The sequence below is a fragment of the Mirounga leonina genome, unplaced genomic scaffold (assembly GCF_011800145.1).
Source record: "Mirounga leonina isolate KUSES-001 unplaced genomic scaffold, KU_Mleo_1.0 Mir_173, whole genome shotgun sequence".
Classification (NCBI taxonomy): Eukaryota; Metazoa; Chordata; class Mammalia; order Carnivora; family Phocidae; genus Mirounga; species Mirounga leonina.
Genome location: NW_023270447.1, coordinates 82,679,625 through 82,693,375, shown reverse-complemented (window position 1 = coordinate 82,693,375; position 13,751 = coordinate 82,679,625). Strand labels below are relative to the sequence as shown.

General features: G+C 63.8%; 2 protein-coding genes across 8 annotated transcripts in view; one reads left to right on the top strand and one right to left on the bottom strand.

Annotated features, from left to right (window-relative positions):
- SPEN (spen family transcriptional repressor) overlaps window positions 1–2,401 on the top strand; it is a 103,316-nt gene extending 100,915 nt beyond the window's left edge. For all 5 annotated transcript variants that reach the window (XM_035019711.1, XM_035019710.1, XM_035019708.1 and 2 more), the window contains 3 exons: window positions 124–318; window positions 594–752; window positions 1,236–2,401. In XM_035019711.1, coding sequence (XP_034875602.1) covers window positions 124–318; window positions 594–752; window positions 1,236–1,367 — 486 coding nt within the window. In that variant the 3' untranslated portion in view covers window positions 1,368–2,401. The remainder of the gene's footprint in view (window positions 1–123; window positions 319–593; window positions 753–1,235) is intronic.
- ZBTB17 (zinc finger and BTB domain containing 17) overlaps window positions 1,734–13,751 on the bottom strand; it is a 32,356-nt gene continuing 20,338 nt past the window's right edge. For 2 of the 3 annotated variants that reach the window (XM_035019714.1, XM_035019713.1), the window contains 14 exons: window positions 9,842–10,048; window positions 8,640–8,828; window positions 7,867–8,007; window positions 7,425–7,550; window positions 6,682–6,914; window positions 6,457–6,599; window positions 6,054–6,354; window positions 5,739–5,826; window positions 5,535–5,651; window positions 5,324–5,444; window positions 4,922–5,052; window positions 4,358–4,567; window positions 4,153–4,242; window positions 1,734–4,065 (listed from right to left, as the gene is read on the bottom strand). In XM_035019714.1, coding sequence (XP_034875605.1) covers window positions 3,782–4,065; window positions 4,153–4,242; window positions 4,358–4,567; window positions 4,922–5,052; window positions 5,324–5,444; window positions 5,535–5,651; window positions 5,739–5,826; window positions 6,054–6,354; window positions 6,457–6,599; window positions 6,682–6,914; window positions 7,425–7,550; window positions 7,867–8,007; window positions 8,640–8,828; window positions 9,842–10,046 — 2,379 coding nt within the window. In that variant the 5' untranslated portion in view covers window positions 10,047–10,048 and the 3' untranslated portion in view covers window positions 1,734–3,781. The remainder of the gene's footprint in view (window positions 4,066–4,152; window positions 4,243–4,357; window positions 4,568–4,921; window positions 5,053–5,323; window positions 5,445–5,534; window positions 5,652–5,738; window positions 5,827–6,053; window positions 6,355–6,456; window positions 6,600–6,681; window positions 6,915–7,424; window positions 7,551–7,866; window positions 8,008–8,639; window positions 8,829–9,841; window positions 10,049–13,751) is intronic. The other variant, XM_035019715.1, reaches the window with a different exon arrangement.

Genomic DNA, 13,751 nt, shown 5'->3' with positions numbered 1-13,751 from the left:
TGCGCTGTGTTGAAGGTCCTAAGGTCCCCACTTAGACCAGTAAGCTGTTGTCTGGGGCCATGTCCAGCATGGCTCTGCTCTGCAGCCGGGAGCTTAACTTCCTGTCTGTCTCCCCGAGAGCAGAAGTACCCCATCGTGTGGCAGGGCCTGCTGGCCCTCAAGAACGACACGGCTGCCGTGCAGCTCCACTTTGTCTCTGGCAACAATGTTCTGGCCCATCGGTCTCTGCCCCTGTCGGAAGGAGGCCCCCCACTGAGGATCGCCCAGAGGATGCGGCTGGAGGCCTCGCAGCTGGAAGGGGTTGCCCGGAGGATGACGGTGAGCTTCGGGGCCCAGGCGAGCGACTGCCCTGCCCACGAGGGAGGACGTGGCTTGCCCCGCACGTTCTGTCGCCGGCGGGGGTGTAAAATGCCTCTAGGCTCAGAAACCGTTTTTTTTCAGTCAACAAATAGGGTGGACTTTAAGGTCGGGGGTGGGGGTGGGGGGTCTTTTGTGGACTCCGCAGCCGAACCCCTGGTCGGACAGGCCTCCACACGGGGCCACTGTCCTGAGGGGAGGCCCCGGATGACCGACCGCTGCTGCTGTCTCCACAGGTGGAGACAGATTACTGTCTGCTGCTGGCTCTGCCCTGCGGCCGTGACCAGGAGGACGTCGTGAGCCAGACCGAGTCCCTCAAGGCGGCCTTCATCACCTATCTGCAGGCCAAGCAGGCGGCAGGGATCATCAACGTTCCCAACCCTGGCTCCAATCAGGTCAGCCCGCTGTCCACACGTGGTCAGGCTGGTCAGCCGTCTAATCGGGCTACCAGTGCCGACTCCGAGGAGTCCAGAGGTTTCTCCGAGGTGGGCAGAAGGGCGTTTTGGATAGAGGACTCGAGCGGAGTGTAGAGGTGGGGCCCCCGTGGCCCATCCTGGAGCTAACCCAGGGCGGGACCGCTGAGACCACAGAGGTTTTCAGCTCCGGGCTGCGGAGGCTCCCCTGGAGGGTCGTTCAGGTGGCTAGCCTGCGGACACCTAGGTTCTTCCTGGTGGACAGTCCCGGGGGCATTAGCTGATGGGGAAACGGACTCACCCGAGCTCGGTGTGTTGGGCCCCCAGTTGGGAATGTTTAAGAATGGCAGTGGGGTGGCTGATGTGGAGACAGGGGATCCCACTCTTCTCTCTCGTCCCCCCCCCCCCCCCCCCCCCCCCGCCCGGGCGCCCCCCCCCCCCCCCCCCCCCCCCCCCCCCCCCCAGCCCGCCTATGTGCTGCAGATCTTCCCGCCCTGCGAGTTCTCCGAGAGCCACCTGTCCCGTCTGGCCCCCGACCTCCTTGCCAGCGTCTCCAACATTTCTCCCCACCTCATGATTGTCATCGCCTCCGTGTGAGCCACTGATGGCCGCCACTCGGTGTATCTCCCCGAGGCTCTGCAGCGGAAAGTAAACCCAGGACCCCCCAGTCACGTGGAGGAAGCAGCTGCCGAAGGGGACATCCTCCACTGCCAGCCGCCAGCCTTGCCCTCGAGCCCGCTCCCCCCCAGGCTCAGGGGGGCAGACCCCTCTGGGCAGTGGTGCTGCTACCTGTGTGTTTACATGACATTTAGCCCGAGGACAGACCACCACCCGATGGACTCTGCAGACACCTTGGGGCTGGGTTTCTCTCTCCTCTTTTTGGAGAAAAGGAACTGGGCAGTGGAATTAATTTTTTGTTTTTGTTTTTAAGAAACAGAACAGAACTGCCTTTGCACTAAATTAGTGACTTGGACTTTTGCACAGTGAAGACAGGCTGTGACACTCTGGATGTCTTGGTGGACCTGAAACACACACATCGAGGACTCGAGCGCAGGACATCAGGTTTCTGCCGGAACACTGGGGTCAAGGAACATTTCATTGGGTTGTTTTGTCCCCACCCCGCCCTTCCCCTTGTTCATTTGAATGTGTCACCTTTCTCAGTTCTCCTGCCGCCACCATCTTTGATTCACCCGGATGTATAGTTTACAATCGAAAAAGAGCAGACAGGAGGATTCTCTTTCCTGGTGGGATATGCGGAACTTGGGATGTGTGTACATATAAATATATAATATATATAAATATATATAATACCGACTTAAAAAAAAATCAAATTCCCCTGACATACATTTTTTTTAATCTGTGCCAAAAATGTGTTTTCAGAGAAGAATCTTATTTTCATACTCAGACTTTGTATTGTCACTCATTTGTATAAGTGCGCTTCGTTACAGCACGGGCCCTGCCCCCGCGATTTGGAAGTGTCACACACACAAAAAGACTGTACAAAAAAGACTGGCTTCCCCCCTTCCTGTTACCTTGACCTCTTCCCCCCCCCCCAACTTCCTAACACTTATTAATTTATGAAACTGGTTTTCTCAGCGCAGTTTTGTTTTGTGTGTCCATTGGATTACAAACTTTATTAAAAAATACAAAACACGTCAAGTGTGGATGTGACTGTCACTTGGGAGGACCAAGGGTCCTTTGCTTATGGGAACAGCTGGCTCTCATCCCGCTTGTTTCCCTCCCCCAGTCTGTCCATGGGACCTGCTCCCTTCCTGCCACTTAATCCTCCCCAAGCATCATGTTATCTTGTACAAAAGAGGTTTCTGCCACAGACCGAACTTATTTGTTCTCGGGTAAGAAGGAAGGCACTTCAAAGTTGGATTGGGGGGGGGGTGAGGAGGGGGCCGGGGGAACCACCCACCAGGCAAACTGAAACCTCGTAGGCAAACTTTGGTGTCTCGTCTCTCGCCCCTTCCTCCTTCAGGCCTGCCCCGGCGCCAGCAAGGAGGGTGGGGCGACTGGGCCCGGCTCCCCCTGCAGCTGGACCCACTAGAAGCTGGGGAGGCGGGGTGTGGGGACAGGACCACAGAGTTGATGGTCTCACTTGAGAGAATCACGGGGCTCTCGGAGTGAGGAGGTGGCGCCATCTCTGAGGGAGGGATTACAACTGCTCGGAGCAAACTGTAGAGGGGCAGGGACGGCATCCGCTCTCCCTCCTGAGGAGGGTAAGGATGAGCTGTTCTACGGCCCCTGCTGGCCGTGTCCCCCACCTCCCCCCATCAAAGCCCCTGGCCACGCGTTTCTGACCCTCAGCCTGGTCGTAGACTCCATCGGTTGAGGGCAAATAAATGTTCCCGAAAGAGTGGGGCACTGGCTCGGCCTTGATCCTGTGAAGTGAGGGGGGAGCCCTCCTGCTTCCCCAAGCCCAACAGAGCTGGGCCCGTGGCCCGCTGGGCCTGGCTCTCTGCCTACCTTGCCGCTCTGGCTGAACGGGCTTCTGAGCTGGGCTCTCTCTGGGGTGCCTGGATCCTGGTAAGCCAACCCAACTGGGCAGAGGGGGAGCAGGGTCACAGCTGTGCTCCACGGCGGAGAGGGGAGCGCAGGTCCTGAAGCTGAACAGGTGAGAAGCCCAAGGGGGAGACTGGATGAGGGGATGGGGTGCACGGAGCCACGGTCTCTCTGGCCCCAAGCGTGCCGCCCACACCCCGACTCCGGACAAGGAAGCCAGCTTTTTTTTCCTAGACCGGTCCAGAGGCACCAGTCCCACTCTGCGGGAGGGACAGCCTGGCCGCTTGGCCAAGGAACAGGTCGGTGCCGGCTGGTGCCTGGGAGGGGCAGCCCTTCCGTGGCTTCGGCCACAGCTCTGCCAGCTCCCCGCCCCACCCCCACAGGGAGCTATAGGCAGCGTTAGAAAATAATCGAATTTATTCTCTCTAGGGAACGGGGCCACCCGTCTCAGATCTAGGGTGCCGGCCATCCTTAAATAAACAGTCACAAGGAGGGACGCCCGCTCACTCCGCAGGCGGTGGACATTCAGGGGCTGTGGGGGGCGTCTCTGCCAGAGCGGGCTGGCCATCGGCCCCGTCCCGAGGGCGGAAGACCAGCTCCCCAGCCTGCAGCACCTGCCCGGCCGGCCACGCGCTGCCCGGCCCGTACTGCTGGTAGAAGTCCGCGTCCGTCTGGAACATGACCAGTGCCTGGGCCGTGTGGATCCGCACGTGCTGCGCGAGGCTGTTCGCGTCCAGGAACTTGTCCCCACAGGAGTCACAGGCGTAGAGGATGTGGGTGTTGGGGTCTGTGGGAGGTGGGGGCCGTGGTCAGGATGGGGACGGCCCTCGGGGTCCACCCGTGTTCACCCTCCGGGCGGCCCGGCCCCTCTCACCTTCCTCCTGGACTTGCTTCACGGCTTTGCTGATCTCGGCCTTAAGTACTTCCGTCTCGTCGGCGGTCACCGCGGCCCCCACTGGTACCACTGCGGGCAAAGGCGGGCGGAGTCCGCAGGGCCTCAGGCCTCAGGCGCCTGCCCCGTCGCAGCCACCGCGGAGGCCAGCTGCCCGTGACCACCCCCTGCTGCCCGCAGCCCGCACCTGTGAGCTGAGTGACGGCCGTTGCCGCCAGTGCCTCGGTGGCCAGCGTGACCATGTCATCCACGGTGACCACGCTGACCTCACTCCCCTCCTCGGGCTCCAGGATTTTGATGCCCGCCTTGCCCTGGTGCACAGTCTTCACGTGGGAACGCAGGTTGTCCACCCGGTTGAAGCCGCGACCGCACTTGTCACACAGGTAAGGCTTCTCTCCTGGGGGGGAAGGCAAGGTTCTCGCCTGCCGTTGGGGGGGGGGGGGGGGGGGGGGGCGCGGGGCCCGGGGGGGGGGGGGGGGGGGGGGGAGGACCTCAGTGGCCTCCAGCTTCCCCCAAAACCCTGTCCTTTCCAGCAGCAAGTGCTCTGGGGCAGCACCAGGGCTGCGCGGAAGCCTCCAGTGGCCACCGCACCTTCAGGAAACTAGGAAAATGGGGTCCTCATTGGAACTGGACCTCCCAGGCCCCCTGCGGCAAGGACTGGCACCCAAGGCTGGGATCTGCAGGCACCTCCCTTCCCACCAGCCCCGCCCCCAAGAACACGGCCGGATGGGGCAGGCGGGCACCAGCTCACCGGTGTGGATGATGATGTGCTTGGACAGGTCCCCCACGTTCACGAAGGCCTTGCTGCACACGCTGCACTTGTGAGGACGAATGTTGTCGTGGTGGCGAATGTGATTGGCCAGCTGGCTGGACTGGACGAATCTGCGGCGCGCAGAGCAAGCGGCTGGCACCGAACTGCCCGGCCCCGAGGTGGGGGGGCGGGGGCCTGGGCGGGGGCCTCCTGCCTCCTCTTCTGGATCGGGGCGGACCTGGGGACCTGTGCCTGGGCCGGGCGGCAGCCGGGCCGCTGCCAAGCGAGCTCTAGGTTCGGTTCCTGACCCCCTTCCCCGAGCGAGCGGGCTGCCAGGGACCCCCGTGGGGCCTGGGGCGTGCGGGGGGCGGGGGCGGGGGCGGGGGGGGGGAGGGCCAGGACCTCTTGCCGCAGCGCTCGCAGACGTAGGGCTTCTCCCCGGTGTGCTGGCGCACGTGCGCGATCAGGGAGCTGGCCTGGGTGAAGGCCTTGCCGCACATCACGCACTGGCACGGCTTCTCGCCTGGGGCCGGGGGGCAGGAGAAGGCGTGGGCACCAGCCCCGCCCCGCGCCCCCCCACCCCCGCCCCCCCGGCCCCGGGCCGAGCACCCACCAGTGTGGATGCGCACGTGCCGCTGCAGGGCGCCGGGGTCGGCGAACTGCCGCTGGCAGTGGACGCACACGTACGGCTTCTCCCCGCTGTGGATCCGGAGGTGCCGCTTGAGGTTCCCTGTGGCGAGACGCGGGGGGGGGGGGCGGGGGGGCGGGGGGGCCGCCGGGGGGGGGGCGGGGGGGGAAGCGCGGGCGCGGGGCCTACCTGAGGTGGTGAACTGCTTGCCACACTCCCTGCACTTCAGGGGCCCGTCGGCGATGTGGATCTTCAGGTGGGCCTTCAGATTCCCCACCTGTGCCCAGGCCGGGGGTCAGAAGGGCCACCGGGGGAACGTGGCCTCGGCGGCCCCTCCCCGGGAACAAGGGACGCTCAGCCCCGCCCCCGCGGGCCCTGAATGGAGCTCCAGCTTTCCTCGGGGCCGGCGGCATGTTCCGGGTCCCGGCAGCGGAAAGGGGGAACCACCTCCCCACCCCAGCTCTTTGGGGGCCCTCCCCGCCGTGTCCGCGGGGGCGCGCGCACCTGGTTGAACTTCTTGTCGCAGTGGGGGCACTTGTGCTCCTTGTCGGTGTCGTGGGTCTCCAGGTGGCGCATCTTGGACGTGGGGTCGGAGAAGGAGCGCCCGCAGTACTCGCACTGGTAGGGCTTCTCGCCGCTGTGCACCAGCTGGTGGCGCTTCAGGTTGCCCGACGTGGTGAAGAGCTTCCCGCAGTCCTCGCAGCGGTAGCGCGCCTCGCCCGAGTGCCGCTTCTTGTGCAGGTTCAGCAGGCTGATGAGCCGGTAGCTCTTGCCGCACTCCTCGCAGCCGTACGGCTTCAGCGGGCTGGGGGCGACAGGGCGACAGGGCGGGGAGCGTCGCTGGGCTCCCAGAGGCCGGGCCCCGCGGCGGGCGGGCGGGCGGGCGGGGGGCGGGGGGGGCGCGTACCTGTGAGTCTTCTCGTGGGCCTTGCACGCAGCCGGGTCCGAGAAGGCCTTGCTGCACTCGCGGCACGAGAAGGGCTTCTCGCCCGTGTGGATGCGGATGTGCCGCTTGAAGTTGCCGGTGTGCGTGAACTCCTTCCCGCAGTCCTGCGGGGGCGGGGGGGCGGGGCGTCAGGGAGCCGGCGGGGGTGGGGGGGGCGGGGAGCCGGGGGCGCGGGGAGGGCTGCACCTCGCACTTGTGGATGACCGAGCCGTAGGCCTTGGACTCCGTGCGGTCGCCGTAGGTGCCCGAGCGCAGGCCCCGGGCCTCGGCGCCCAGCTCGTGGCCGGAGTCCGTGCTGGCCGACTCCTCGCTCTCCTCGGGGGCCTCCCCCTTCTCCAGCGGCGGCCCCTCTTCCTTGACCTCCGCCGCGCCCTCCTCGTCCCGCTCCTCTCCTTTCCTGGCCGGCTCCACCTCCATTTCTGCCGCGAGAAGGGCAGGCACTGAGGCGCTTGGGAGGGCGACAAGGGGCCTCTGCAGGCCGCGACCTCAGAGCCAGCGAAGGCCGAGGCGGAGGGCTGGGCTCCGCTGCCCTCGGGGCATGGGCTCCCCGCAGGGCCCCGCTCGGTCCCGCAGCCGCAGACAAGCCTGCCAGGCGCCGGCCGGGGAGAGGGCCCCCCCCACCCCGGCCGTCCGCTGCCCGCAGGGGGCCGTGGGCCAGTGTCCCCCGGGGGCTCGGGACCTGCTCCGCGGTGGGTACGTGGGGTGAGGGGCTCCCTATTGGCGCTCGGCACTGGCCCAGCAACACTCCCAGGCCAGCAGAAGCACGGCCGGTGCGTCCCCAAGAAAGAGAGGCCAGATTTCGAGAATGGAAAGATGCCTTGGGCCCAAAGCTAAAGCGGACTCATGGGGGGATCCACTGGAGGGGTGCAGGAGGGACGCTGGGGGGCGTGAGTGCCGGCTGGCTGGGCCCCAGGGGAGGGGCAGGGTACCTTGCTCAGAGCTCTCTGACAAGGCGGCCTCGGCCTCGGCAGCGGCCATGCTGCTCGTGGGGTCGGGCTTGGGCTCCACGGGGGGTGGCTCCCGGGGGGCATCAGCCTTCTCCGTCTGCTCGGCCCCTGGGTGTGGTGTGGGAACACGCGAGGCTGGGTTAGGGCCTGCCGTCCGGGCCGGAAGGCTCTCCTGCACCAGCCCCCGGGAGCGGCTGAGGCCCCAAACGCAGGCTGCCTGGGCCTCTGCTCTGGCTGCAACAGGCGCCCCAGAGCGAACAACGCGTCAGTCTGGGTAACCAGAGCTCAAGGGGTGTGGCTGCTGGGCCCCCCACTCCGGCCTCCCGGCCCCAGGAGCCTCCCGAGGGAGGCGCTCGCTGCACTGGGGCCCGGGCTGCCGGGACGGGCTGGGACGGCCAGACAGGTCCTCGGTGCCGTAACTCACCGCTGGCCGTGCTCTCGGCCTGGCCGCCGCGCTCCTCTTTGGGCTCCCGGCCTGGGCCTGTGGGCGGACCGCTGCCGCCAGGGTCCAGCTCACCCAGCGTGGGGGCAGCCACCTTCTCCTCTTTGGCTCTCTTGTCTCCTCCTGCAGATGGTACAGGACAGACCTGCCATTTCCCGTCACGTGCCCATCACCTCGAGGGGTGAGGTGGCCCAGTACTTGGTAGCTCTTCCAGATCCTCCCTGGGGATACATCTACGTAGTGGCTTGCCAGTCTGTCTCCCCAGGCATCTACTGCACACGCCCGGCGGCCGCCTGGGCCCAGGATCAACAGTCCCGGTGCCGCTTCCGTGGGGGCGCCCACACCGGTCGGGGAGCACACCCCACACGCAAAACAAAGTCGCTGCTCAGAGTCAGCGCTTCGGAAGGGAATGGGGTTCTCTGCAAAGGGTACCATGAGAATCTGGCCCGTAGCCGGCATCAGGAGGAAGGGCACGAGAGGGGAAGGGCAGCCGGAGGAGCGACCCCCGTGTGCAGAGGCCTGGGCCAGGCACGCCCCCAGCTCTCTGGGGCAGCAGAGCACAAAGCAAGTGGATAAAAGGTGGGGAAGGGGTAGGCGGACGGGCCCCTCGGAAGGCCTTCCTGAGACTTACTAGCACCCCACGGTGCAGGCAACGCCGGGTAAGGAAACTGAGGCCCAGAGAGAGGAAAGGGAGAGTAAGAGGCAACACCCCATCCAAAGCCGCCTGCTCAGGAACAGCCTACCAAGACTCTTACCTTCCGTGGCCGAGGCCACCGTATTCTCCCCGGGGCTGGCGGCCGGCTCAGCCAGTGACTTGAGGGCATGGCAGGCCGTGATGATGTCCTGCATTTGCAGGAAGCTGGCCACGGCCAGCACATCGTCCACGTTCTCGGAGCTCAGGCTCAGCTTGGCCGTGTACATGAACTCCAGCACCTGCCCCAGGCCTGCCAAGGACACAGAAGGCCATCACGGACCCACCTCAAGGCACTGGCCGCCGGCTCAGCTGCCCCACTCGGCAGCAGGACCCGGGGATCTGTGAAAAGCAGAGTGGCAGGCCACCAGCACCCCCCCCATACTGGCGCCCAGACCACAGCCTCTGAAATGAAGTACCCCCACAGAGGCCAGAGGGGGTGACAGCTGCCCTGCACGGAGCACAGGGGTGTGAATGCTCACTCGACACGGAGGACGGGGTGTGAATGCCCACTCTGCACGAGGACAGCGGTGTGAACTCCCCCCCCCCCCCCCCCCCCCGGGGCGCCCCCCCCCCCCCCCCCCCCGGTATACTCTCCACCACTCGGCCACCACACCCCACCACCGCAGGACACTCTAAGAGGGTGTCAGCACTGGCTTTCATGAGGGCTCTGCCAAAACGCATCCGACCTCCAGGCCAGTCACCTGACCTCTCTGGGTCTCAGTTTCCGTATCCGTAAACCGGGGGACCACCACCTCGCCCTGACCTTCTCATGGCAGGTCCGCCATTCTGCATTAGGAGCCAAATCTAGGACCAGTTCCTTCTCAATCCCCAGGTCTTCCCGACACCCCTCCGAGCCCCAACCGTGGCCATCCCCATCATGGTTAGCACGAGGGTAGGGGTTCAGGACGGACTGGGCCACGGGAAAGGGTCGGGGGCTGGGAAGAGCACCGCTGTTCTCTGCCCCTCCCGAGCCGGTCCTGCATGCACTCCGGCCCAGAGCTTGCCACGGGCCCTTCCTGTCAGTTCTCTTCTTACCACCCAGCTCCCAGTCAAAACAGGCCCCCCCGAATGTGGAAGGAACTCGATGCCCACACACTCGTGGCCTGGGGCCCGTGTGGGAGGCCTGGCGCACCCCTCAGCTCCAAGGTGCCACCCCCAGGAGGGTGGGGGCCGTGTCAGGAACGTCAGGAGGGCCTTGCGTGGCACAGAGCCGGCCACAGCTTCCGAGCCTCCGCAAGCGTGGCCCTGGACCCAATGGGGTACCTGCCGCGTTACTGATGTCCAGGTGCACCACATCCTTCTGGTCCACGAAGAGCATCCTGAAGTACTCGCTGCAGGCCGCCAGAACTGCCTTATGGGCTTTGAAGTCAACCCCGTCCACCACAAACGTGCAGTCACACAACAGTCCCAGCTGCCGCTGCTGGTTCAGCTGCTCCAGGACGTGCCGGCTGTGCTGGGGAAAATCCATGGCTGCGGAAAGCCGGGGGGCCCTCGCATTAGCAGACAGAGAAGACGCCAGCCCACCCAACAGTCAACCCCCCAACTCCCAGGTGAGAAGCGCGCGGGAGAAGTAAATCCACCAAGGGTAAATCACTCCCGATTCCCTCTGCAAGCCAAGGCTGACCAGCGGCTCCCAGGTCCCTGGGTTTAACTGGCCAGCAAAGTTGCAAAAACCAAAAGCACTGAGGGACCAACAGAAAACAGCCACCTTTGTGTCTTGCCAGGTAATGACATTAGAAAGCCAAAAAACAAATACAAAACACTGATGACGGTGAGCATTAAAAAAGACAAAGACATGGTCAGTTTAACATTTTTTACAGAAAGAAAGCACGACATAATCTTAGAAGGCCAGCTCCTTCAACTCGATACATTTGGCTTTACAAAAACCTATTTCGTTGTTTTCCCCGTTCTGTCACACAGGTGAGACGTGCGTCTAGGAAGACAGATGTTCCATCGCCCAGCATTTCTGGAACGGACCCCCTCCCGCAGCACCCACAGGGCTCGGGTAAAGTCCTGCCCTTGGGGGCAGGGACCCGTCGCTCGCTCTGATTCATAGGCTCAGGGAACTGCATAAAGCTGGGGAGTCCTCTGCCTCCAGAAACCTCTCCAGGCTGTCCCTGGAGGAAGAATGAACTCTGGTCCTGACCCCCAAGAGCTGTGGGGCTGGCTTCAACCTCTCTGGCAAAGGCCTCCCTTGATGCCTGGAAATCCCACAACTGTCTCAAGTGAAAATGCTCAGAAAAATTCCATGGCCTGGTGCCGAATAATCATGAACTACCACAAGCCATGACTAAATAAGTATCTAAAACAGCTCCCTCCTCCCCAGCAGCACCACGCCAGAGTGCATCTCAGACCAGCATTTTATAGGGAAAATAGCAGGCCCTCAGTTCAAGAAAGACCCAGTTTCAAAATAAAAGTCAACACCCCCACTCCTGGGGTCACACTGCACAGACCTCCCCCCGCCCCCCAACCCAGGGCCAGGCTGTCAGGCCCTGGTCCCGCATCTGAGGCCTGGGGCTGCTCAGAGCTGCCCCAGGCTCTTTCTGGGCAAGTGAGAATGACACTTCGGGGCTCCCGGCCCCCAGGTTTCAGCAGCCCCTCACGCGCTCCCGCCGTTGTGACATCAGCCTCCTGGGGGTGAGTCACTGTGCGGGAGCCCTGACCATGTACGGTGGCCTGGCTGTGATGAGCAGCGAGGGAAGCCACGCCTGCCTCCCCACCTGCAGGGACTTGGCCAGCAAAGCCCACCCACCCTGTGGTGTCTGGAAACTTTGCAAAACCAGGGCTAGGTGTCTGCTGAGCTGGGGGAGGTCACCGGGCAGGCAGGCAGGGCTCCAGGGAGGGAGGGGGAACGTGGCGGGGACAACAGGCTGTGTGCCACGTGCCAGCCTCTGTCTGAGCTGTGAGTTCAGAGCAGCTGTTGCTGGAGACCCAGGAACAGCCTTTCCCTCCCTCCCACATCCCCACGACCATCCTCCGATCCTGGCCTCCACACACAAGCTCCCACGGCTTCTCGGGTCTCTGCTCTGTCACGGTGCCACCAGCTAGAGCTCGGCAGAGAGGCACCAGGGGCCCCCGAGCAGAGGCCCCTACGGACACACAACACCTGGGAAGGCGTCCTTGTTGGTCTTCAGTCCCTAGAACAAGCAAGTTCCTGTTGTGACCTGAGGAATGAATCCGAGGAGAATTCTGGCCGCTCTGTGCCCGAGCTGGTAAAATAAAATAGACACGTTTCTGGAGAACATGGAAAAGAACCAGTGTCCAGTCCATGGGTTGAACACCCAGGCCAGGGCACTCAGGCCTAGGATCCGAAGGCAGTACACACCGGGCAAGAGGTACATGGGACGGAGGCGGGGGGCAAGGAGAGGCCAGGCCAGCTCACCCCAAGATCTGCCTTCTCGCTGGGGCCAGGGGGAGGCACGTGAGCGTGTGTCCCCGTCACTAGTCACTCCCTATGTCCTCGGAAGCCCAGGCGCAGAAACCCCTCCCAAGTGCGGAAACCCCTCGCCAAATGGAGAACCACCAGAGCCCACGAGGGTCAGATGCTCCCTCAGCTTCAGAATAAGCCCATGCGGCACTTGGCAGCGACCCCGGCTCCTTCACCTTCACCAGCAGCAGACCCGAAAACTGAAGGGGGAGGAAGTGTCTCCCAGGTTCAGAAACAATCAGGGAGCATCCGCTGAACAACCCTCCCCCGCGAGGTACAGAGTTGGTCCAGGCCCTTGGGCTGGAGTCGGCTGAAGGCAGAACCCTCCGGCCGGAAGGCGACCTGACTTGCAGTGAAGAGAAACCTGAGGGACCCCAGGGTGGAAGGGGGCTGCCAGCTCCGAGGGCGGCCGATCAAGGGGGCTGCCACGAGCCCTCGAGCTGCTGCGGGAAGGGCATGGAGCCGGCTCTCCCGGGCTGGACACGGAGGGGGGCGCTCTTTTCAGAGACCTTGGCGAGGTCGAGAAAGGTCCTAGGAGAGGGTGGCTGGTGGCCCTGTACCTCCCGTGCCCCCCCCCGCCAGGAGAGCAGTGGGGGCCCACAGGGACTGTTTTCCACCCAACGCTAACCACGCTCCTCCGACATGAGCTGCCGCCCAGACGTGGGTGTGGGGGCCAGAACACGGAGGCCTGCAGGGTCCCCCGAGGCTGCCTCCAAGCTGTTCCAACAGAGAAACACTCCTAAGGTGCATCTGTTCTGACAAAATCAAAGAAAGAAAAGGAAACGACACACCGGGAGAGAGGGTGAGAGAGGAAGCAGGGGAAGACCGGGAAAGGGAGGGAGCAGAACCATGTGGAAGGAAGGGAGGGAGGGAGGGAGGGAGGGAGGGAGAGGCCACTGCCACACGCAGATGAGCAGCCTTGAACACAGGCTCCAGGGAGTGCAGTCCTGCCATCAGCCCCTGGGAGTGCCAGTACAGCCGTGGGGGCTCCCCGAGTGCTCATGGGGTCCCCCCCACAGGCTGTCAGCAACGCTGGGGACGTTATAACCCCCCCCCCACTAGCAGATGGAGCTCAGAGGCCCCCAGCTGCCCCCAGTACTCACCTCTGCCAGCTGGCCCTCCTCCAGAAAGCTCCAGCAGCCCCTCTCTCCCTAAGGCGAGGTGGTGAGCAGGTGAGGGGCCAGCTGGCGTGGTCCTCCCCTCAGATGGGCCGCGCTAGAACCCGGCAGTGCCCCACCCCCAGAGCTACGTGAACCGCTCTAGAAGATCACGGCAATCCTCCCACTGTCTCCTGTTTCCCTCTACGCTCCACAGTGAAACGAGCCCACCGCGATCTGGCCAAGCTCAGAGGGGCCTGGGAAGAGGTGAGGGCACCTGCCTGGGCCACACAGCTGGATGTGGGAGCTGCCCACCCCAGTCAGGGCACGCACCCAGGGGTCGCCTCGTCCGGGGAGACTTGCAGCAGTAGTAAGATCAACAGCCCTGCCGCCTCATGTGGGTGATCAAGGGCGGCTCCCCCCGCCCCAGCCCCGCTCTGCAGTCCCTTCCTTCACTCGAGCAGAAGTGTGGGGGGTCCCTTACCTTGTCTTGCTTTAAGGGCGATAAATGTGGGCCTTAAAGCTACTCTAAGTAAGACCCTAAAAGCTTAGAACTACAGAAAATGCAAACAGAACAAGACCACAGAGCCCACCAAGCCCAAAGCCCTCAGGTTAGATGCAGAAAATGAAGCCACCAACTGGCACATGA